The following is a 24,402-nucleotide window of genomic DNA, read 5'->3' as shown; positions in this document are numbered from 1 at the left end:
CAGTTAGCAAATTGTGACTGTCTTCTCTTACCATTAAATATTCTTCAAAAACATGATTTTTGGTGCTGCCTAAATTCCAACCTATGTGTGTGTGCATTCTACTTGACTATTACCTACTAGGACATAACTATTAGCTTGCTAACATAAGCTCCACAACACTGCAGATTTTCATCTGCTTTACTCACTGACACGTTTCCAGCACTGAGAGTGGTATCTGGCATACAGAAGCTCAACAAAAACTTGTTGAATGAATGAATACAGTTTGTGTGTAATTTTTCGATATCCTAATGTCACAGCAAACATCCTTGTAAATAAATCTTTGAAGTATTTATTTTGTGAGAAACACAGATAATGCTTATAAGAAGGGAAACACTTATGTTGATAACGTGAAAAAATAAGAATGCAAAAATCGTACATAGGCCATAATCTCCACAACATCAAGATATGCAAAGAGAACCATCTGGGGAAAAAAACAGAGCAAACAATTGCTGGGAATTATCTCTGAAGAGTTTTAATGTATTTTGAACATTTCTCTGTATTTTCCACAATAAGAATATATTGCTTGCATGAAAAGAAGCAGCAGCACCTTTTTCTTTTTAAAGTTAGTGTTGCAAGTCAAGAGTCATAATAACTGGGGGTACCAAAACTGGTTAAAAACCAAATTCAGGTTTAGGCCACACTGACTGTAGGAGTCTGTGCACCTGCAGGAGCCCCTGGACGCTGGGCTAGGCTGATTACATTTAAGATATCAGTTTCCCTTCCTGGTGTCACATTTTAAAAGCGATAGTGACTAACTGGTGACTGTCTAAAGGACAGTGGCCAGTTGGTATGGCATCTGGAAATTGCGTTACTGTTGACACTTAAGGAGCTGGGAGCATTTCTCCTCTAACAGAAGACTGGGGGAATGAAAACTTTCTTTTAATTTTTAAAGAGCCGTCAAATAGCAAAGTGAAGATTTTTATTTTATGCAGTTTTAGAGGAAAGGCCTCAAGAAGGCAGCTTTTTTATTCTAGTAAATGATAAAGACTTTTTTTTTTTTTTTTTTTTTTGAGACGGAGTCTCATTCTGTCACCCAGGCTGGAGTGCAGTGGCATGATCTCAGCTCACTGCAACCTCTGCCTCCCAGGTTCAAATGATTCTCCTGCCTCAACCTCCCAAATAGCTGGGACTACAATCGCACATTACCACGCCCAGCTAATTTCTGTAATTTTAGTAGAGATGGGGGTTTCACCATATTGATCAGGCTTGTCTTGGACTCCTGACCTCGGGTGATCCACCTGCCTCAGCCTCCCAAAGTGCTGGCATTACAGATGTGAGCCACCGTGCCCAGTGACATTTTTTTTTTCGAGATAGAGTTTCGTTCTTGTTGCCCAGGCTGGAGTACAGACGCTCGATCTTAGCTCACTGCAACCTCCGTCCCTGTACCCCCACCCCACTCTGGGTTCAAGCAGTTCTCCTGCCTCAGCCTCCTGAGCAGCTGGGATTACAGACACCTGCCACCACACCCAGCTAATTTCTGTATTTTTAGTAGAGACAAGGTTCACTATGTTGGCCAGGCTGGTGTTGAACTCCTGACCTCAGGTGATCCACCCTCCTTGGCCTCCCAAAGTGCTGGGATTACAGGCATGAGCCACTGTGCCTGGCCCCTCAAGGAAGACTTTCCTTTTTTCGATTCACCGAAACCTCCACCTCCCAGGTTCAAGTGATTCCTCTGTCTCAGCCTCCCGAGTAGCTGGGATTACAGGCATGAGCCACCATGCGTGGCTAATTCTTGTATATTTTAGTAGAGATGGGGTTTCTCCATGTTGATCAGGTTGGTTTCAAACTCTCAACCTCAGATGATCCGTCTGCCTCGGCCTCCCAAAGGGCTGGGATTATAGGCGTAAGCCACTGTGCCTGGCAAGGAAGGAAGACTTTCTTAACGATTCATCATATAGTAGAAAATGAAAACATTTCCTAGAAAGGAGTGGACACCAGGTGGACTCTCACAGGGACACAGGGCAGGAGTTGTTGAAGCAGTTAGGAGGTAACAGAGATGCCTGCCCTGGGGGCATGTGGGATGTTTGGTGTGGCCACTTCCAGCATCCTCCACGAACCTGCCTGCAACCCCCCACAGAAATGCAGCCTCTTCCAAGACTGTGGAATGGTCAGGGTCTCCTGGTGCCTGTCTCCCTCTTTATTCAGGTCTTTTCTTCAGGGCCAGCTCCCCAGAGAATTCATCCCCATACTTCATCACTCCCACCCATTCTCTGGTCCTGCTTAATTTTCTTCCTAACACTCTTCCTGAAGGACACATTGTTACCTGTTAACTCATTTCCTTCAGTTTGTTCCCTCGAACATGCTTGAGGTAAGGATGGAAAGGCCTTACTGTCCTGGTCCCTGGGGCAGACCAGTGTTCACAGATCCCAGACCAGTGACTGCTGTGCAGCAGGCCTACCATATTTGATGGACGAATGATTCCAAAAAGAAATAGAGCACAGAGTTCAGAGGCGGCCTTGGGAAAAAATTTCAACAATGTCAAAAATTAATTGTGGAGTATCCATCAATGGATGAATGGGTAAGCTAAACGTGGAATATACGTACAATGGAACATTATTATTTGGCCATAAGAAAGAAGGAAATTTGGCTGGGCATTGTGGCTCACGCCTGTAATCCCAGCACTTTGGGAGGCTGAGGCAGGAGGATCACGAGGTTAAGAGATTGAGACCATCCTGGCCAACATGGTGAAACCCCGTCTCTACTAAAAAAAAAAAATACAAAAATTAGCCGGGCGTGGTGGCGCGCGCCTGCAGTCCCAGCTACTCGGGAGGCTGAGGCAGGAGAATTGCTTGAATCCGGGAGACGGAGGTTGCAGTGAGCCGAGATTATGCCACTGCACTCCAGCCTGGCACCTGGTGACTGAGTGAGACTCTGTCTAAAAAAAAAAAAAAAAAAAAAATTAATTAATTATGGGTAGTAGAGAGAATGTGGTCTTCCGTTTTGTTTTGTTTTTCCAAGTCCTTGCTATGAGAATGTGGTCTTCCTAAACTTACCGTAGGAAAAGTCAAGAATAACTTAAAGGCTGACAATAGCATTTCAAAGGTCGCAACTGATCAGAGAGGCTACTTCATCAGGCTAGGCTAGCTCGGTAGTGACTTTTTCCAAGAGGAGAACCGCTGGAGAGAGAACTGAGCAGTGAGGAAAGCGAACTTGTTCGGTTAAGTTTGATTTTCTGCTTTAACGAGAGGCTTCTCGAGTCCCTTAACAAGATCCCCTCCCACAAGTGGCACTCCAGGTCTCTCCGCCTCCCCGCCATGTCCCCGCCCGGGCCACAGCAATGGACTCCCAGGAGCAGAGGCAGCGCGGGCGGGGCGGGTGGGGGAAGGGCCAGGACTCACTCTTCCTTGCCTCCTCCGCCGGGGCCCGCCCCACCCTGGCCCCGCCCCGGCTCTCTGGCTCCGCCTCCTCCTCACGACCCCGCCCCGGCACATTCTCCCCACCGCCCACTCGGCCCCGCCCCGGTATCCTGGCCCCGCCTCCGCCACCCGGCCCCGCCCCGCTCCCGGCGGACTGAGAGCAGGAAGCGCGGGGTGTCTCCGCCGACGCCGCGTTCGGAAAGGTGTGGAGGGGGCTGGGGGCGCAGGTCGTGGTCAGGCTGCGTCTCCTGCCCGCCCAGCCACCTGCGGCCCTGGCCCCACCCCGCCGCTTTGGGCCGCTCAGGCTCGCGGCCGCCCCCGCCCCGAGCGCCGGCTCGGGGCTCCGCTGCTCTGGCCTGGGAGGCGGGGCCGGCTGCGCGGCGTCATGCATATGCATGAGCGGCGCGGCGGCGGCTCCATTGTGCCCTCGGAGCGGGCGGCGGCGCGATGGCGCGGGTGGCGGCGGCCCCGGGGCGGCGGGCGGCGCGGAGGGCGGGCTGAGCGCATGGAGCGGCGCGGGCCGGGGGCCGCCACGGCGAGGGGCCGGGCCGGGCCGGGCGGAGGTGAGCGGGGCCCTGGGGGTGGCCCCTGGAAACGCCGCCCGCGGGCAAGTGCGGGCCGGCGGGGGCGGGCAGGTGCGGCAGGTGCGGGCGGGCAGGTGCGGGCGGGCAGGTGTAGCCGGTCCCCCGGGGTGCCCCGGTCCCGCTGCGGCGCCACCGTAGGGTACCCAGCCCGGCTGGGGCTGGAGGCTCTGCCGCCCACCTGCCGGCACCTGCCACGCGTGCGTCGTGGTCTTGGTCAGGCTCGGCCCCGTGGGCGTCAGGGTCGTCCAGCCCTCCCCGAGTCTTTGTTGGAGGCTGGCCGAGGGGTGTAAGCGGCGATCGAGGTTCTCCTGAGCGGTGAAAGCTGGCCGGGCCTTCGCTCCAACCTGATCGTTCCTGGCTCTGGGGCCAGGCAGTCTCACCTTCATGATACGCCCCTCCGCTCCCACTTACGTGCCCACCAGCAGGGCGATGTGGGGGCCGGCCGAGGCAGTCACCAGCCCGCGGAGGAGCTGTTCCGCTCCTGGGCTGAACGACGCTGACCTGCCAGCCCCCAGCTGGCAGTTTTGTTGGGGACACCCCTTTCCAAACTGGACATACTGAAGCTCAGGCGTGAGGATGCCATGCTCCCCTGAGGTACCTTGTCTTCCCTAGTGCCCTGTTCCCGGCAGGTGTCCTTCACCGCGACCCCCCCTCCACCTACCCTGTCTTTTCCCCCATTCCCTGGACCCTCTACCCTGCAGTGCTCTGCTTCCCCTTCTCCCTAGGGTGCCCTCTTTCCAGTATTACAGAACATCCATGGTGGTGTCTTTAATTTGTGTCATCACAGATTTCACAGGGACACACACAGAACATGTGACTTGGTCTGAGACCGTGGTGATTACAGATAGGATGGACACAGACTCACCACCAAGTTCTGGCAAGCTAGAACCAGAGGGCATCCTTTGATGCTTAGTGTGGAAACAGGAGAAGTGAAGGAATCTTAACTTCCAGGGGTACTGACCTCTAGCCCTTGTCACGCCTAGGGGGTAGTTACAAGCTGCGAATGTAAATGAGGAGAACAAGCAGGTGACAGTTGCCAGTGTAGATTTCTGAAGGACAGGCCTAAGATGTTTGTGGAGCATCCTGATGATTGGGATTGAGCTCCTAAGGGCTGATGACATGAAGGTGGTCATGTGTCCTCAGGCCTTGGATGCCACCAGATACCCATCGTACACATTGTAAACTGATGCCAGGTTAAGGTTGTTCCTTCAGCTGTTCACTGAAATGTCTCATGCCTGGGCCATTGCTTATTCCTGGACTTTTTGATGAACTCTGCATCTTGACTTATCCCCACACTGTGGCGGTTTAGTATTGTGGCCTTACAGATAGAGGGGCAGGACTTCCGGGTACCTGTACATGTGAGCACCCTACCTTTTGCTACCAAGGGCCCTGCTCCTGCCCCATTTCAGAGCCATCATTTCTTCGAGACCCTTCGACTCCACTGTCACTTAGGTTGGATATGGATCCTGAACCCGCAACCTTGGAGACAGTGAGTCCTGATTTGTGACCTATTGAGAAGGGTTGGCCTGCCACAGGGTCCACTTGTTGGTCCTGCTCCTAGCTTACTAGGCAGGCAGAGAGGTGGCATGGAACAAGGCTCAGGAGGTTAACCAGGAGACTTAGGGGTGCAGCTGCTCTGGGACACTTGGGGAAGAAAGGTTTGGGTAGTGAGTTCTGTAGCTCTATGTCTAGAGGAAGATGTGATCTGACTCCCAGAAAGCCTTGTGGCCTTCTAGACTGACCTTATCCATCTGTCAAGGGGTCCTAGCTTCAAGCTGGAGTTAGTATACAAGGAAAGCCCCAGGTGATAAGCCCCTCTGTGGGCATGGGCCTTGCATGATCTGGGATCTAGGTTCCAGGCTCCGGGCTTGTTCCCAGCCCAGACTCAGAGCCAGGGGACAGATAGGAGGAGGTTCTGCGCACACACAACACAGAACGCTTCCCTATGTTCAGGAGCAGAGGGTCAAGGATACCAGACCTGGAGACTGGGAGTCTTCCCAGAGAGACTGTCCTCAGAGAGGAGACCAGAGGCATGAGTTCGGGTCGGCAGGAAATCCCCCTGTGCAGTGAAGAGTAAGCTCAGAGGGAACTGGAAATCTTTGTGGTCTCTGTCCACAGCAGAGAAGCATCAAGGGTGGAATTCCCCAAGCCCATGTGACATAGGAGCCTGCTGTGGGCTCCTCCCCTCCCTGTACCTGGCCTGTGCCCCTTCTCCCCAGCTCTCTGCATTTCCTAGAACTGAGGCTCTCAAACTAGTCCCTGGACCAGCAGAAGCAGTAGCTGCAAACTTGTTAGAAATTCCAGACTTGGGCCCCAGCCCATCCTACTGATTTTAGGTGGAGCCGGGCAGCCTCATCACCAGCTGCAAGTTGGCTTTGACGTGCTGCCGTTGAGGAACTGCTGCCCTAGGTGACCTAAAATGAGGGAGTTCTGCATCAAGTACCGCCTGCCCTCTGAGGCCTTTGACCGAGGCGGGGGAGGGGGCACATCTGCTTGCCTGCCAGATTCCCTCCCTGTGCTTCTTGGGACAGCAAAGTGGCCAGGCCAACCCAACTAACTCTCCAGCAGGGAAGGATAGTCACAGCAGTTCTGCGGAGACAGAGGGCTGGTGGTAGCAGTTGCATTGTAATTAAACTTTTTATTTTGAAATTATTGGCTTGACACAGTAGTGCACACCTCTGTTCCCAGCACTTTGGGAGGCTGAGGTGGGCAGAGCACTTGAGGTCAAGAGTTCAAGACCAGCCTGGCCAACATGGTGAAAGCCCACGTCCACTAAAAATACAAAAATTAGCTGTGCATGGTGGTGCACACCTGTAGTCCCAGCTACTCAGGAGGCTGAGGCAGGAGAATTGCTTGAACCTGAGAGGCGGAGGTTGCAGTGAGCTGAGATCGCACCACTGCATTCCAGCCTGGGTGACAGAGCAAGATTACATTTCAAAAAAACAAAGAAATTGTAGATTCATGTGCATTATAAGAAATGACACAGATTCATTCTATCCTTTACTCAGTTTCTGTCAATGGAAACATCTTGGAAAACTCTAGTGCAACATTGCACCACGACACTACGTTGATACAGTAAAGAGGTTATAGCCTGTTGCCTTTTATTTTTATTTATTTTTTTTAGCCAGAGTCTTGCTCTGTTGCCCAGACTATAGTGCAGTGGTGAGATCTCAGCTCACTGCAACCTCTGCCTCCTGGTTTCAAACGATTCTCCTGCCTCAGTCTCTCAGATTGCTGGGATTACCACGTCCGGCTAATTTTTATGCTTTTAGTAGAGACAGAGTTTCACCATGTTGGCCAGGCTGATCTCGAACTTCTGACCTCACATGATCCGCCCACCTCGGCATCCCAAAGTGCTGAGATTACATGTGTGAGCCTGTTGCTCGGCCAGTTGCCTTCTTATATTCACACCCACTTTTCTCCTGCCAAAATTATAGAAATTGAGAAGAGATTAATACTTTTCTTCCTTACCCCCACATTTAACCACTGGCAATCACTAATCTGTTCTCTGTTTCTTTAATTTTGTGTCAAAAATGCTAAATAAAGGAATCATACACCCAGTAGCCTCTTGGGATTGGCTTTTTCCACTCAGCATAATTCTCTGGAGATTCTTCCAGGTTGTTGCGTGTATCAGTAGTTCATTCCTTTATATTGCATCCGGGCTATGGATATACCACAGTTGGTTTAACTGTTTATCCATTGAAGGACATCTGGCCTGTTTCCATTCCATAGCTATTACAAATAAAGCAGTTATAAACATTTGTGTACAGGTTTTTATGTGAACATGAGTTTTTATTTTTCAGATAAATGCCTCCAAGTGCAGTTGCTGGGTCATAGTAGGGTAGCTGTGTGCTTAGTTCCATATGATACGGCCAGACTGTTTTCCAGAGTGGCTGTACATTTTATATTCCCACTAGTAATGTGTGAGAGATCCAGTTTCTCCTTGCCAGCATTTAGTGATGTCACTATTTTTTATTTTAGCCATTCTGATGGATGTATAGTGATATCTCACTGTGGTTTTAATTTGCATTTCCCCACTGACTAGTGATGCTGAGCATCTTTTCATATGCTTATTTGCCATCTGTATATTCTCTTTGGCAAAGTGTCTCTTTATGTTTTTTGCTTATTTGCTAATTGGAGTTTTTTATTGTAAGTTTTTTTTAGTTTTGAGAATTCTGTATTTTATTTTTATTTTAAATAATGGTTCAGTCTGTCATCCAGGCTGGAGTATAGTGGCAGGATCATGTCTCACTCCAGCCTCTACCTTCTGGAGTCAAGTGATCCTCCCCACTGCAGCCTCCTGAGAAGCTGGGACCACAGCTACATGCCACCACACCCGGCTAATTTTTAAATTTCTTCAGGAGACGGCATCTCACTATGTTGCCCAGGCTGTTCTTGAACTCCTGGGATCAAGCAGTCCCCCTGCGTCGGCCTCCCAAAGTGCTAGGATTATAAGTGTGAGCCACTGTGCCTGGCTGAAAATTCTTTATATGTTCTAGATACTAGTTCTTTGTTGGATATGAAGCTTGCAAATATTTCTCCTGGCTGGTAACTTATCTTTTCATCCTCTTGGCAGGGCCTTTCACAGAGGAAAAATCTAATTTTGATGAAGTCCAGTTTATCAGTTTTTTTCTTTTTTGGATCATGCTTTTGGTATCAGGTCTAAGAATTCTGTCACCTAGATTGCAAAGATTTTCTTCTATGTATTTTCGTGAACATTTTATAGATTTATGTTTTATAGTTAAATCTATAAACCATTTTGAATCACTTTCTGTATAAGGTGCGAAGTTGAGGTGTTTTTTTGTTTGTTTGCTTTGATGCCCAGTTGCTCCACTGTCCCAGCACCACTGGTTGGAAAGGCTGACCTTCCTCCTTTGAAATGCTCTTGGACCTTTGTCAGACGTCATTGTGGCCTATTTATGCGGATCGGTTTCGAATTCTCTGGTCTCGCCTATTGGTCCATGGTTCTGTTCCCCTGTTGGTACCACACAGTTTTGATTACCATATATATATTCTAAGTCCTAAAATGTGTATGTGGCTGCTCAAGGCCCCACCCAGCAGATCTGGGGAGGAGATTCTGGCTGTTGGTAGGCTGCTCTGTTCCCCGGCGTCACTGTTCCCGAGTCAGGCTGTGGGACTGGGATTGCCAGCCCTGCCTTGCCTAGCTGGGCCATCTCAGCTCCCAGGCCTGTCCTGGCCCAGAGTCCAGGTGCCTGGAGCCTTCTGGAGCCATCAGCCTCTGTTTTTTCTTACCCCTGCTTCCTGAGCAGGACTTGGTGGGGGGCAGGGCAAGGGGAGGAGGCCATGGGAATCAAGTCTTGCCTCCCCTGAGGGTGTGAGGAAGTCCAGACCACTGCCCTCTCCCTCTTCCCTAATTGGTAACTCCCCAGTGCTTGCTGGTGGGAAGATCCAGTGAAAAGCCACATTTTCAGGCTCCCCAAGCAGAGCTCAGCTCTACGTCTCACCTGCTCTGGGGTCCTGGGCATACAGGTTGCCCACCAGGCCTGTATTTTGAGGGGTAAGGCTGTTGCTACCTCCATTGGTGAGGACCTCCGTTAGCACAAGAAATGGCAGCCTAGATGAACATGGGGCCACCCTCTCCTGGGGCAGGGAGAGGCCTTGTGAGTGCTGTGATGGCAAGATGGCACCAACGGTCAGCACACCTCAGGGGTGTGTGTGTGTGTCAGCCTTGCAGCCCCTAAAAGGCAGTGATATCCAAGGTGAGCATGCCCCTGCCTTCCCCGGGGACTCCTGAGAAACAGCTGAAATGGCCTCTCACACACCCACTCCTTGGGCTGTGCCACAGCCAATGTGCCTCTGTGGACAGCCCAGGCAGGCAGAAGTGGACGTGGCAGGTAGTCTTGGGAGTGTCAGGACCCAAGGTAGTACCAGTGAAGGCCCTAGGGGGACAGTTCAGGGACAGGGCCTCAGGGGATGTCTGGGCCCACTTTGGTAAGGGGATTGCTTGTGGCAGTGTGGGAAGGTGTGGCACTTGGAGGCAACCTGAAGGTGTGATCACTTCCATGGCTTGTTTACTCAATGGGGAGAGTAAACTTAGCATAGCACGTAGAAGTCCCATGGTGCCAGCACTATGGTCCTGCGAGTGTCCACCTGCTGCATTCCTTCCTGACACATTCCTTCTCCTGCCCTTTCCTGAGCACCAGGTCCCCAGGGTCCACTCAGCCCCATCTTGCAGAGTCACTTCAGCATCCCCCAAGCCCCCTGCTTAGGAACACTGGCCAAGTCACAGTCCCTGCCAGGTCTGTGAGTGCCCACCCTCCATCTATTGTATGTGTCCCTGCCTTCTCCTGTTGAGCACTCCCTGGGGGTGTCATGGATGGGCCAGTGGGTCTGCCTGCCTGGCCCCTATGACCATATCAGCTTCAGGCAGCCCCCACTTGGTGGAATCTGGGTCAGTTCTGAGGTCCCCTTGCCTGGAGCCCTTCTGCTGCCCTGAGGAGGGCCCTCTTGGTGGGAGGGGCTGCCAGCCAGGTCCCGGGTTACCGGCCCAACACCCCATTTCAGGAGGTATCCTGCACTTCCCTCTCAAGGCCTGGTTGGAGGGTTATTGGTTGACCACTGCACTCTCCTCCTTGGCTTTCCCAGCCCCTGGCCTCCAGAACCGCCTGTGCCCCTACCTGGCCTACTCAGGGCAGGTAAGACCTTGAGCAGGGAGTCTGCCCACCCCCACTGGCCTTCTGTCCTTCACCCCAGGGCCTTCTGGGGGGTTCCTGGCTACTGGCTCCTCTCTAAATCCCAGTTTCTACAGGGTGGCTAAGATTGTCCCTGACTTTATATGGATATCCAGCCCTTGGTGTGAGTAGGAGAGTGGGGAAAATATTTGGAATCAGGAAGTCCGTCTCTAAGGTTGATCCAGTGACTCTGGGTGGCAGGGCCTGGATCAGAAAGGGTTCATGCTGGCTGCCAGGCTGGGTTTGTGGGGGCAGAGCATCACCAGAGTGGCTCGGGTGGGCCAGTGCCAGGCTCCTTCACTGCCTTGCCTGCCATCGGAGCCCAGGTGTCCTTTATTGAGAAAGGGGTAGGGCCTGGTGGTACTGGGGTCCTTCCACCCTGCTGAAAGGGTCTCCCGGCTGCATCTCAGCTAACATCCCTTCCCTCCTGTTGGGCAGCCAGAGCAGCTGAGTTCCAGATAAACACTGTCAGACCCGGCCTGTAGGCTGCTCCATTGCCAATGAACTCCATGAACCCCATGAAACCTGCCCTGCCCCCCGCGCCACACGGGTGAGTATGGGCCCCTCTACCCACCCCTCAGGTCCTGGGGTTGGGGGTGGCATTTCCGGAAGGTCCTGGACTCTTGGACACCAATGGCTTCCGGACCCAGGCCTCAGCAGCCTCTCTCCCTGCAGTGATGGTTCATTCGCGTACGAGTCTGTGCCTTGGCAACAAAGCGCCACTCAGCCGGCTGGATCACTGTCCGTGGTCACTACTGTGTGGGGAGTTGGCAACGCGACGCAGAGCCAGGTAAGCACCACTGGGGCCCCATCCCCAAGTAGACAGAGCCTCCCAGCACTTGGCAGTGCTTAGTGCCTCCTTAAAGCTCTGAGAGACAGGCTGAGAGGTGAGGATGGAGAGGCTGAGGCATGACATGAGGATGGGGCCTCCTGAGTCCCCTAAATCTTTGGACACTGGTTCTCTTTCCACACCTGCTGGGATTTTCTTCTCCGGTCTTCACCTAGCCTTCACAGAATGCCCCGACCTACCTGTGGACAGCGCTTTCCCTGCTTCTGTGTGATACCCCGTCCCCTCCACCAATCCCCCAACCCGCTCGCCAGGCCTCTTGGTTTCTAGCACTTTGGAGCTGCTGCATGAAGCATGTTGTTTGGCTGGTTCCCTTTGGTGATTCCTGCTTCCTCATAGGTTTTGGGGAACCCCATGGGCCCTGCAGGGAGTCCCTCTGGTGGCTCCATGATGCCTGGTGTGGCAGGGGGCAGCTCCGCCTTGACCTCCCCACAGTGCCTGGGACAGCAGGCGTTTGCTGAAGGTGGCGCCAACAAGGGCTACGTGCAGCAAGGCGTGTACAGCCGCGGGGGCTACCCTGGGGCCCCCGGCTTCACCACCGGGTAAGCAGGTCCCCTCAACTGGCAGGTGTGCTAGGAGCCATCAACCTGGCAGGCACCTCAGGATGGTGGCGCTGATCAGCTGGACGTTGCCTCTCTGCTTTCCGCCAGCTCCGACAGCAGTCATGGAGGGTCTAAAAAGAACGGGCTCCCCCTGGGTGCTGCATGCCTCTGGGGTGAGCATGGTCCTGGCCCTCAAGAGCCCATGCAGAGAGTGTGGCAATCCGGTGTCTCCTGCAGGTATGCAGGCGGACCGGGGGGCCTGGGCCTCCCCTCACACGCTGCAAGACCCTCCACCGACTTCACGCAAGCAGCAGCTGCTGCCGCAGTGGCTGCTGCTGCAGCCACTGCCACCGCCACGGCCACAGCCACTGTGGCTGCTCTCCAGGAGAAGCAGAGCCAGGAGCTGAGCCAGTATGGAGCGGTGAGCCCCCTCAGCAGCTCCTCCCACATGGCAGCCAGCCTGAGGGCCTGGGAGGAGGTACTCATCTAGGCAGTGGGCTCCAGGGACAAGCATGGAATATGCCAGGACTCACGAGGCCAGTAAAAGAGAGATGTGTGGGAAGAAGTGAGGGTCTGAGGGGAGGTTTCTGCGCTGTCCTGTGAAAGGGTATGGTGCCCACCCTGGTGGGTGGGTGGGTGGGTGGATGGGTGGTGTCTCTATCCCGTGGAGCCCTTTGTGGGTGGGGCCTGGACCATTCTTCTTTATTCTCTTCCTAGATGGGGGCCGGACAGTCTTTTAACAGCCAGTTTCTGCAGCATGGAGGTCCCCGGGGGCCTAGTGTCCCCACTGGCATGAACCCTACTGGCATAGGAGGGGTGATGGGCCCCTCCGGCCTCTCCCCTATGGCTATGAATCCCACCCGGGCAGCAGGAATGACACCCTTGTATGCAGGGCAGCGCCTGCCTCAACATGGGTATCCTGGGCCTCCCCAGGCCCAGCCACTGCCCCGACAGGGGGTCAAGAGAACCTACTCTGAGGTGAGTGTCCACATCACCTAGTTTGGGGCCTTGGGTACCAACTCCCTCACCCAGGCACCCTTTAGAGCTGTGGTAAAGAACAGGCTTCTGCCGGGTGCGGTGGCTCACGCCTATAGTCCTATACTTTGGGAGGCTGAGGAGGGCGGAGCCCTTGAGCTCAGGAGTTTGAGACCAGCCTGGGCAACATGGCAAAACCCTGTCTCTACAAAAATTAGCCTGGTGTGGTGGCACGTGGATCGCCTGAGCCCAGAAAGTCGAGGGTACAGTGAGATGTGATTGCTCCCCTGCACTCCAGGCTGGGCAACGGGAGTGAGACCCTGTTTCAAAAACGAGCAAAGGCCAAGCCCAGTGGTTCACACCTGTAATCCCAGCACTTTGGGAGGCTGAGGCAGGCGGATTACTTGAGGTCAGGAGTTCGAGACCACCTGGCCAACGTGGTGAAACCCCATCTCTACTAATAATACAAAAAATTAGCTGGGTGTGGTGGTGCTCACCTGTAATCCCAGCTACTTGGGAGGCTGAGGCAGGAGAATCACTTGAACCTGGGAGGTGGAGGCTGCAGTGCGCCAAGATTGTGCCACTGCACTTCAGCCTGGGTGACGAAATGAGACTGTTTCAAAAAAAAAAAAAGGCTTCTGCGTGTGAGAACTGCCTATGCCAGACAGTGTTACAGCAGAATCTTCAAGAGGACCAAGAAATCTTCATTCCCCCAACCCTGCCACACATGAGACTCTGCTTTCCTTCTGGAACCAGCTCCCCTGATGCCTCTTTTCTCCCCTTGGGCATTTTGCCTCTTATTCAGGTGTATCCAGGGCAGCAGTATCTGCAAGGAGGCCAGTACGCACCCAGCACCGCCCAGTTTGCGCCCAGCCCCGGGCAGCCCCCTGCCCCCTCCCCCTCCTACCCTGGGCACAGGCTGCCCCTGCAGCAGGGCATGAGCCAGTCCCTGTCTGTGCCCGGCCCCACGGGACTGCATTACAAGGTAGGGCAGGCTCCTCCAGGCCCTGTGCCGGGCTCCTTGCTGAGTGCTGTGGGACACAGGGGATCTTGGGGCAGTCCTGTCCTCGAGAGTGACAGGGTGGCTAAAGCGGGCAGCAGGGTGTGTGGGTCCATGTGTGCTAATGTACCACAGCTCTATAGGAGACAGGGGTGGGGGTTGTGGGATCCTGACCAGTGCAGGAGCAGCTCCAGGGGTTTGGGATCTAGTTCCAAAAGTACCCTCTACAAGATTTGTATGTCTCAGGGGTATCCAGTGCAGGGAGCAGCAGGCAGGTACCCAAGACATTTGAATGTCCTTTATGGAAAAGTGTCCTCATTTCTTCTGCTCGCTGCAGAGAAATCCAGTGAGAAGACAGGCCCTTGCTGCTGGCCATGCACCCTTTCTGGATGCATGGGCAGAGCACACCTCCTTGGAAGCCTGGGTGCGCTGGGTGGTGCAGCTGGAGGGAGGAGATGGGGAGGGCTTAGTGTGCCTTTGTCTTTTCAGCCCCTCTGACCTGTGTGATCACTTTCCTCTGTGGCCATGATTGCTTTAAGTAGTGTTGCTTGTAGATTATTTGGAAAATACAAGAAAGTGTAAAGAAGACCGTGTATGGTGGGATTCTAGAATCAGGTCCAGGGGGCCCAGCTGGGGTCATGCTGGAGCCCCAGGTGCATGCGGTTTTCTCTCCCGCAGCCCACAGAGCAGTTCAACGGGCAGGGCACCAGCTTCAACGGGGGCAGCGTCGGCTACAGCCAGCCCGGCCTGAGTGGGGTAGGGGGCCTGGCCAGGCGGATGGGCTGGGAGGCTCACAGGGTGGGCAAAAGGAGAGAGGGTGATCGGGCAGGCACCCCTGGGGCTGCCTCCTGCCCACCTCTGTTTTCATGGTTCCCAGTGGGCGGTGCATGAACAGACTTTACCCCATCCCCCTAGCATTCTGCCTTGACTGTTTGTGCTCAACCCTACAGCCTGCCCGTTCCATCCCGGGCTATCCCAGTTCCCCACTGCCAGGGAACCCCACACCACCCATGACCCCAAGCAGCAGCGTCCCTTACATGTCACCAAGCCAAGAGGTCAAGTCTCCCTTCTTGCCTGATCTCAAGCCCAGCCTCAACTCCTTGCATTCATCGCCCTCTGGTGAGTCTGTGCACTCTTGGGACAACAGGGGTGACAAGGCCAGGGTGGGCATGAGGGAATCACAGGACTCCAGAGAGTCCTGTAGGAGCTTGGGGGACAGGAGGTGGCTTCCATGTCCCTAAGAAAAGGGCTGGGTGTGGTGGCTCACAGTTGTATATCCCAGCACCTTGGGAGGCTGAGCACAAGAGTTCAAGGTTATAGTGAGTATATGATCTTGCCACTGCACTTCAACCTGGGTGACAAAACGACACCCTGTCTTAAAGAAAAGCCAAGGATTCCATCTTAAAGATGAGTCCCTTAGTGCCAAGCCTTCACCTTTTTTTTTTCTGTTTGTGGCTTTCTTTGCAAACTGTTGGAGGCTGTGGGTCTTCTCACTAGATAAACACCCCTGTGCACAAAATTTTGTATATTATTTCAGGGGATTTCTGAACCCCCGAAGGCCATTCCAGGGAGACCACAGCAGCAAAAGCTGGGATCGTAGAACTCTAAATGAAGCTGTAGGGCAACTGCAGGTGGCCCTCACACATCTTGGCCTCCCAGTCTCTCTGAAAGCACTGGAAACGCCTTTTGTCTGGGTTGGGGACATGTTCCCATATTATGGTTTAGGGGACACTGGCCAGGCTGCCGAGGCAGGAGGCAGTGTCCAGGCCTCAGGAGAGATACTGCCCATGGCCCCAGCCCCAGGGTACCACTCAGGCCTGCCAAACAGTGCCTGACAGGAGGAACTCCCTTCGCCAAGGTCCCTGCAGTGAATGTGGCTAGGGAGCCACTGTCCTTGAGTGGCACAAGACGCGCCCGCTGGGGCAGCCCAGCTGACAGCTAGTGGCCTCTCCTTCCAGGAAGTGGGCCTTGTGAGGAGCTGCGGCTGACCTTCCCTGTGCGCGATGGGGTGGTCCTGGAGCCCTTCCGCCTGCAGCACAACCTAGCTGTGAGCAACCATGTCTTCCAGCTGCGAGACTCAGTCTACAAGACCCTGATGCTGAGGTGAGCTCCGCCTGGCCCCCATCTGACCCCTACCTGGCCCTGTTCCTCCTCCCACACTTTCAGGGCCCCTTTTCTGGGTGTCCACCCATCTTCCTGAGCAGGCCTGACCTGGAGCTGCAGTTCAAGTGCTACCACCACGAGGATCGGCAGATGAACACCAACTGGCCAGCCTCGGTGCAGGTCAGCGTCAACGCCACACCACTCACCATTGAGCGCGGCGACAACAAGACCTCGCACAAGCCGCTCTACCTGAAGCATGTGTGCCAGCCAGGCCGCAACACCATCCAGATCACCGTCACCGCCTGCTGCTGCGTGCGTGCCCCTGCGGCGCCTTGGGGGTGGAGCTGTGGGGCGGGGCAGGGTATGGGCGGGGCCTGGGCTGGCCAAGCAGTGGGAGCAAGCCAGGACCAGGGCGGGATGGGCTGCAGCACCATCAGATCCTGCAGCTGCCTGCTTTAGCGTGCACGCCCCCTTTGTGGGTGTAGAGCAGGCCGTGGGGGCTTTATTTTCTCAGAAAAATGCGTTGCTTCTCCTTGTTACTGCCTTGTATTTCCATTTTAATCTGTCATCCTTGCCCTTTAAGAAAAGGAATCCAGTAATACACCCTAGCTGTTTTCCAGTTAGAATAAATTGACTAGATATGATGCACACATTAATTATGTAAGAGAAACCAGGCTGTGCAGAAAGCTCATGGAGCTCGGAGTCCCCGGCTGATCAAGCATTACCGGGTTCTAGCCAGCATCAGGGTCACCCTTGGGCTAGAGAAGAAAGACACAGCTTATAAGTGCACTCATCAGCTTGTGCGTGAGGGCCTTGGGGACAGGGCGGCCACACATCACATTCTCTGGGATGTGGCAGATGTCAGCATAGACCCAGCGTCTGTGACTGTGGATGTGCAATCAGGGGAACGTTCAAGGGGACTTGAGGTGATTCTCCTGATGGAGAGGGGGTGACAGGGTGATATTAGACAGCAGGCAGGATGCTCAGCACAGCTGTAGAGACAGATACAAGTGTGAGCAGGGGCACTGAGGCCAGGGTCACCGGGGCTCCCCAGGAAAGACAGCCAGATGGGGCCAACTGAGGAGTGTGGCAGGCTAACCTTAACCCACTACCCCCAGCCCATGCTGCCCTCAACCTCATCCCTTCCCCCACCTGGCAGACCCTGAGACACACGCCAGCCCACCCTTTCCCTGACCAAGGTGGCCCCTGGCTTGAGTCCCCCCAGTGACATCCTCCTGTTGTGTTGCAGTCCCACCTCTTTGTGCTGCAGCTAGTGCACCGCCCGTCGGTCCGCTCGGTGCTGCAGGGCCTCCTCAAGAAGCGCCTCCTACCTGCCGAGCACTGCATCACCAAGAGTGAGTGGCCCTGGCCCTAAAGCTGCCGAGCAGCCATGCTCCCTCTGTCTGGCCCATTCCCAAGCCGAACATTGCTCCTTGCAGGCACCTCCCCGTGTCATACAAGGCCATCTCCTTGGACAGGTGGCTCTGCAGTAGGGGCAGTGGTTAGCTCCAAGTGGCCCCTCAGAGCTGTCAGTGGGTCAGTGACTGGGTCTCTGCCGGGTTGCCATCCCCATTCACACCTCCCCATCTTAGGGACCCTTTGCTCAAGTCCTTTACTTTGTTGATGTCAGTAAAGCGGAACTTCAGCAGCGGCACCATCCCTGGCACCCCTGGGCCCAACGGAGAGGACGGGGTGGAGCAGACAGCTATCAAGGTGTCCCTGAAGTGCCCCATCACCTTCCGCAGGATCCAGCTGCCTGCCCGAGGTCATGACTGTCGCCACATACAGGTAGGTGATTACTGCAGAACCTTGCCAGAATTTGCTGCTGCTAAAGTATCTTGAGCCAATACATCAGTCTCAACCTCTGGACAGGCGTGAACTCCGAGTGCCTTGGCTGTCAGGCTGATAGGACAGGACTCCCCTGCCAAGGAGGCAGGTGGGCTAGGCCCCCCCGAAAGTATACTATTTTTTCTTCCAAATATAATTACCATTTTACTAAATTTTTTACTGCCTGCTTCATCCATGGGGTTCAAGTTTTGAAAGGCACAACGTTGCAGGGTCCAGTCTTCTTCCTGCCCTACCCCAAAGGTGACCATTGTTAGCGTATCTGTCTTTGCAAAAATACTCTGGGTATGGACAAGTAGACACACAGCCCACTGTCTCTGTGGTTACATAGTGGTTTCTACTGCACAAACTGCTCTGTGCTGTAGTTTTTCTTCTTTTAACACCATGTTCTGAGGCTGGGCGCAGTGGCTCACGCCTGTAATCTCAGCACTTTGGGAAGCCGAGGTTTGCGGATCACGAGGTCAAGAGTCCCAGGCCAGCCTGGCCAGCATGGTGAAACCCCACCTCTACTAAAAATGCAAAAATTAGCCGGGCATGGTGGTGTGCACCTGTAGTCCCAGTTATTCAGAAGGCTGAGGTAGGAGAATTGCTTTACCCCGGGAGGCAGAGGAGCAGTGAGCTGAGATCACACCACTGCACTTCAACCAGTGCAACAGAGTGGGACTTCGTCTCAAAACAAAAACAAAACAGACACACCATGTTCTGGAAGTGGGTCCCAGTCAGCACGGCTGCCCGAATCTTGCTTTGGCCACATGGCATTCCAGTCCCAGTGAGAGCCGTTTGGGCTGTTCCCAACCTCGAGCCATTGGCATGATGGTGCAGTGAAAATCTGGTACATGAAGTGTCTCAGATATGCATGTCAATACATCACACATTCCTGAAAATGGATCGCAGAGTGACCAGGTCTTCCCTGTCCTGCCCACAATGAGAAACTGACTTTCTCCTCATCTCTCTGTAGTGCTTTGACCTGGAGTCATACCTGCAGCTCAACTGTGAGCGGGGGACCTGGAGGTGCCCTGTGTGCAAGTGAGTCTCAGATGCAGCATGTGATGGGGGAGGGGCTGGTGCTTTTAGAGGCTTTCATGGGTGAAACCTCCAACAGCATCATCAAAGACACAAGCCTGGTGGGAGAAGTCACTGTATGGACCAAGATTGTGCGGCTCATCACAGAGAGCTCATATAGGGTGGCTTTATGCAGGGTCATCTCATGTAGTCACCTTGTACAAAATCACTTCACCCAGGATCACTGCATGCACAGGATCACTTCATATTATCACCTTACACAAGGGTCAGCTCACACAGGGTTACCTTATACTGTTACCTCACACAGGGTCAGCTCACACGGTCACCTTGTACAGTTGCCTCACACAGGATTGCTTCATGCAGGGTCACAGCTGACAGGGCTGAGAAACGACAGGGCCTATGCCCAGGACAAGGTTGTGCAAGGGCTCTGAGCTGCGTCGTTTTTTTCCCCCACAGCAAGACAGCTTTGCTAGAGGGCCTGGAGGTGGACCAGTACATGCTGGGTATCCTGATTTACATTCAGAAGTAAGTGTCCTCTTCCCGTGACCCCCGCATCTGCATTCAGAAGTAAGTGTCCTCTTCCCATGACCCCCGCATCTGTGGCCACTGGCGGGCAGCCCCAGGACGTGGTGGGGGCGGATGTCCCTTGCTGATTGCAGCCTTTGAACCTCTTTCTGGCATGGAGCAGGCTGGATTCCAGGCCAGGGATAGCGTGTGTGTCCTACCTGAGTGTTGGTGATGGGCCCAACGCCCTGCTGGGCGTGGAAGGTGCTAGGTGGCAGCGAGCATTTGAGTGGGGGGCCTGCCTGGAAACTTAGCCTAGGGCTGGGAAGGGCAGTGGGTGCTGGGCAGGCAGCAGGGCAGGAGGTAACCATTCCCCACATCTCCCTGCCTAGCTCTGACTATGAGGAGATCACCATCGACCCCACATGCAGCTGGAAGCCAGTGCCCGTAAAGCCTGACATGCACATCAAGGAGGAGCCGGACGGGCCGGCCCTGAAGCGCTGCCGCACCGTGAGCCCTGCCCACGTGCTCATGCCCAGCGTGATGGAGATGATCGCCGCCCTGGGCCCTGGCGCTGCCCCCTTTGCCCCCCTGCAGCCCCCCTCAGTCCCTGCCCCCAGCGACTACCCTGGCCAGGGTAAGTACAGCAGGGCAGCCTCGAACCTCAGATGACCCTAGGCAAATGGCCCCTCTCCCCAGATCAGTCTCCTCACCTGCAAGAATGTGGCTATGCAGACCACATACCTAGGTTATCAATGTTTCCACGAAAAACATTCCACGGGGCACCTCCCATCTCAGGGACGTGGCAGTGAAGGCACAGTCTCGGCTATGGTCCTAGGAAACAGACAGTGGGGCCTCTACCCTTCCTTCCCCCTATATGGAGTAAGGGGCTCTCGGCTAGAACACCTCCACAGACTGGCCCCATTTGGGGCCCCCCTCGGGGACCCACCTCACACGCTTGGTGCATTTGTGGCTGCTCCCATTCCTATAACCTCCGAGACCTTCACTCCTAGGAATGTCCCAAGGCCAATTCCCTTGGCAGCAATGAGAAGAAATGCCCTTTTCCAAATAGCGACTTCTGCAAAACCCGCTGTTGTTTGTGGGTGAGCACTACAAGTCCCACCTATGCCACAGCCAGCTTACCTCCTGGCCCCTCTGCCAGCAGTAGCCTTCCCCAGCCCTCACCCAGGGCCCAACTCTCCTCTCGCAGGTTCCAGCTTCCTGGGGCCTGGAACTTTCCCTGAGTCCTTCCCACCCACCACGCCCAGCACCCCAACCCTTGCTGAGTTCACCCCGGGGCCACCCCCCATCTCCTACCAGTCTGACATTCCCAGCAGTCTCCTGACTCCAGAGAAGTCTGCTGCCTGCCTCCCAGGCCAGGTCAGTGCCATGCCAAGAGGCCAAGGGGGCCTGTCTCTCCAGGGGAGCCCCTGAGCTGTTTTAACAAATTCTCTCCGTCCGCAGGTGGCACCAGCAGGTCACCTGGACCCCACTCACAATCCTGGGACACCAGGACTGCACACCTCCAACCTTGGGGCCCCTCCAGGTCCCCAGCTGCACCATTCAAACCCTCCCCCAGTGTCCCGGCAGCCCTTGGGCCAAGCGAGCTTAGGGCCCACAGGCGAACTGGCCTTCAGTCCTGCCGCAGGTGTGATGGGGCCCCCCAGCATGTCTGGAGCTGGGGAGGCCCCGGAACCAGCTCTGGATGTGAGTACCAGGCCCCGTGCCAGGGAGTACATGGGAGCCAGGGCTAGAGGTGGTGTGTCTGTTGTCCCTGGGTTCCATGTGCTTTGTGGAAGGGAAGACAGTGATCCCTCAGCCAGCCAGTCAAATAAGGTCAACTAAATGCAACGTTAGTTCTCAAGTTAGGTACCTGGAGTAGCTGCGGGTGGGCTGTGATGTACCACATGTGTGTTCATGAGGGGGCTGGATGCCGTACGGGTGGACACAGAGTCTCAGAGGAGACTGCACTGGAAGCTGATGTGTGGTCCTTAGAATCAGGTTTCATCTGTCCATTTGCTCAGTAGTTCTGGGTCTTGACTCACAGGTGGAATGGGAGTGCAGACTCGGTACGTGAAAGACGGAACAGACTGTCCCTGGACCATAATAGAAACTCATTGAAGTTCAACATGAGAAAAGTTAGGAAGGACAGCTCCAAGCAGAAAATCCTAGGGGCTTGGAATTCCACCACCAGCATTCACCTTGGGGAATCACGGTGGCGATCCCCACGCAGGCTGGTGCACAGAGTGCATGGAGTGGCTACACTGCCTCGCATCCCGTTTTTTGGTGGTGTTGAACAGCGTGTTGCGAGCTGTACTAGAGCAGCCTCGCAGGGAGGCCCCAGGGGGTGGCGTGTGCCCCTTTGAGCACTTGCAGGCCTATGGTGGGGCCCTGCACCTGGCCTGTGTGTGGGGAGGGCCTGCTCGGTACCCCCACTGCACCTGGGGACAGGGCCAGGATGCGGTGACAGGATGATCACTCAGGTGTGGCCAGTCAGAGACCAAAGCTGCTAACATAGTTCACTTTGTCCTCAGCTGCTCCCAGAACTGACCAACCCCGATGAGCTACTGTCCTACTTGGGCCCGCCCGACCTCCCTACGAACAACAATGACGACCTGCTGTCCCTGTTTGAGAACAACTGATCCTGTGTTTACCCCAGGCCCAGGGGGGACACGCTCACAGATGTCACCACAGCCCTGCCCTTAATGCCCAGCCCCATGGGACACCCGGTGGTCTTCCCCAAACCTCCCCCAAAACACACCTGGAGCCAGAGCCTTCTGCCGCCAGCCCTGCCCCTGAATTGGAAGCAGCCCTGTGCTCAGTTGGAGGGGCTCCTAAGCCGGCAGCCCTTGCCACCTCCCTCTACCAAGCCTGCTGCTGCAGAACGGTTTTTGCTGAGGTGCCCCTGCCCAGCCCTGCTCAGCCCTGTCCACACACACACCTCACACCCCTGGTCTCACTGCCTCGCACCTTGTCCTCCCACCTCTGCCTGCCCCCACCCAGCCTGCTTCTTGTCCAGTGTTGATCCTTCTGTTTCAACTCCTCTACTGGGCAGAGCTGGGCATCTGGCAGGGCTGGCTCTGTCCCCTGGGCCTCTGGCTCCAATGGCCCCTGTGCCTGTCAGTCCAGCTCTTGGAACCTGGCTGAATGGCAGCCTCTTGGGGGCCTGGAGCTCTGGCAGCCCAGCCGTGTGTGGTGTCGGGTTCCCCTCCCCACCCCAGCTTCAGGCAGAGGCCTCAGGGTGGGGGAGCTACAAAGCACAACAATGTACATAGTGTAGAAACACTAACAGCTGGGAGAGGGGAGCCAGCTGTCCAGCCAGCATGTTCCTGTTGTACAGCCCGGTCTCCCTGTGCGCTCTGCTCCTTCCTGTGTGCAGACAGATCAGGGAGGAACCTCCAGTGGGTAGGGGACAGCGAGCTTCAGCCTGGCCGAGGTGGGTGGGTGGGCTCTCAGATTCAGCTCTGTGTAAAAATTCTCCAGCGGGCTGTTCTCCCAAGTTCCCCTTCTCCGTGAAAGTGAAGAATTAGTACAGCTGTGTTTTTTCAAGCCACCTCTCTGTCTCCAACCCCATGGGTCCACACCCAGGTGGGGGAGGAGGGAGCCACTGCATCTGTTGGCTCAGGGCCGAGCCTGTGCCTGTGTGAGCAGGGTGCCTGGGCTGTTGTGTCTCCTGTCTGTGCTGATCTCTATTAAAGGACTCCCTCTTGGTGGGCCTGGCTGAGTCCCTCCTTCGTGTTCCCAGAGACTGTGGTCTCAAGCCAGCGACCTGCCTGAAGCTTGGGCCTCTGCACCTGCAAAGCCTGTGCTGGCTCTGGGGGCCAAGCTGACCTCCCATTGGCTTTTAGGGCCCCAGGTTGAGCTCTGGGTGTTCCAATTCAAGGCTTAGCTATTCCTGCCCCATAGTAAATTTCCTTTTCCCTGGAATTTTCCAAGTTGGCTTCAACTAAAGAGCTATTTTGTGAAGTGTCCCAGGCTTGCCCAGGGGAGACATTTGCCACTATGTCACCTTATCTGGGCTTGCCCTGGGGCACTGAGCCAGCTGTTTGGCGGCCCCAGCCCAGCCAGGGGCTCCTCTAGCTCAGCTCTTGTCCTTGGGAGGCCTCTATCTGCTTGTCACTCCCCAGAGATTGCAGAGGTGTGTCCTGTCTACCGTCTGCCTGTCCAGCTTGGTAGGGGTCTGGGTCACCCTTTCCTCCTGTCCTGGGCCCCATTCTCGAGGGCCTTCCCAGTCACCAGCAGGAGAGGCAAGAACTGCTGAGGGAACATAGGAACCTAGGGGAGGAGGGCAGTGCTGGGCATTATCAGGCTGGTGGCCAAGGCCTGCCCCTCGAGGCACTGGAGGAGGGCATCTGTGTGAGCCCCGAGGCTGCAGGGGGGAGAGAGGGAGGTGTCTGGTGTGAGCAGTGCCCCTGGATCATTGACATTTGGGAGCACACAGGTGGGCTTCCTTGTTCACTGACAAAACCTCTGTTTCCTGCTCTTCTGCCCTCTCTGGAAGAGGGAACAGATGTGGAGGAAACAACAAAAAGGAGCAGTGGCGTGTACATTCCTGGTGCTGGGTGCAGAGACAGCCCGGCAGAGTCCCACCTGGCCATGGCCTGAACCGGGCCCTCCTTTCCTGGGTGTCATCTGACTGTGTGCTGGACATCCAATGTACCACCTTCCCCTCCTGTTGCAAACGCGGATGCTCCTGGGTGGAGTGGAGAAACCAGGAGACTGGGACAAGCAAAAGGCTGAAAACGACCCAGAAACCAATCCTCAGAAGGCTGGAGAAATGATTGAGGGGGCCCCCATCACGAACACATCTCAGAAACACCGTGGGATGAAAAAGCAAGACAGTTCATACAGTATGATGCCATTTTTATAAAGCTCAAAACCAAATATGTATG

The 24,402-nt window shown here is 55.0% G+C and overlaps 1 protein-coding gene across 6 annotated transcripts; it reads left to right on the top strand.

Moving 5' to 3' along the window:
- Positions 1 to 3,500: 3,500 nt before the first annotated feature.
- Positions 3,501 to 23,227, top strand: ZMIZ2 (zinc finger MIZ-type containing 2). 6 transcript variants are annotated; one of them, XM_032244330.1, is made up of 19 exons: positions 3,501 to 3,598; positions 11,110 to 11,221; positions 11,347 to 11,461; positions 11,954 to 12,060; positions 12,298 to 12,481; positions 12,778 to 13,038; positions 13,841 to 14,020; positions 14,714 to 14,791; positions 14,986 to 15,154; positions 15,994 to 16,138; positions 16,240 to 16,450; positions 17,388 to 17,493; positions 17,769 to 17,926; positions 18,942 to 19,009; positions 19,463 to 19,531; positions 19,903 to 20,147; positions 20,721 to 20,890; positions 20,975 to 21,217; positions 22,045 to 23,223. In XM_032244330.1, the coding sequence occupies exons 2-19, from the start codon at positions 11,172 to 11,174 to the stop codon at positions 22,150 to 22,152; spliced, it is 2,667 nt and encodes an 888-aa protein (XP_032100221.1). In that variant the 5' UTR covers positions 3,501 to 3,598; positions 11,110 to 11,171; the 3' UTR covers positions 22,153 to 23,223. The 6 variants fall into 6 exon arrangements, with proteins under 6 accessions (XP_032100221.1, XP_032100218.1, XP_032100223.1 ...); XM_032244327.1 differs by having other exon boundaries at positions 11,858 to 12,060; XM_032244326.1 differs by lacking the exon at positions 3,501 to 3,598 and adding an exon at positions 3,819 to 3,958 and having other exon boundaries at positions 11,858 to 12,060; positions 22,045 to 23,227.
- Positions 23,228 to 24,402: the final 1,175 nt, after the last annotated feature.

Source organism: Sapajus apella, unplaced genomic scaffold (assembly GCF_009761245.1).
Source record: "Sapajus apella isolate SASKATOON/1434 unplaced genomic scaffold, GSC_monkey_1.0 scaffold54, whole genome shotgun sequence".
Taxonomy (NCBI): domain Eukaryota; kingdom Metazoa; phylum Chordata; class Mammalia; order Primates; family Cebidae; genus Sapajus; species Sapajus apella.
This window is presented reverse-complemented; position numbering and strand designations above follow the sequence as displayed.

Excerpts from the sequence above, each read along its gene's own strand:
- ZMIZ2 (XM_032244326.1), top strand. The coding sequence starts at position 11,172 with ATGAACTCCATGAACCCCATGAAACCTGCCCTGCCCCCCGCGCCACAC. Across the intron at positions 16,451-17,387 it reads CCGTCACCGCCTGCTGCTGC|TCCCACCTCTTTGTGCTGCA; the intron begins GTGCGTGCCCCT and ends GTTGTGTTGCAG. Across the intron at positions 20,891-20,974 it reads CTGCCTGCCTCCCAGGCCAG|GTGGCACCAGCAGGTCACCT; the intron begins GTCAGTGCCATG and ends CTCCGTCCGCAG.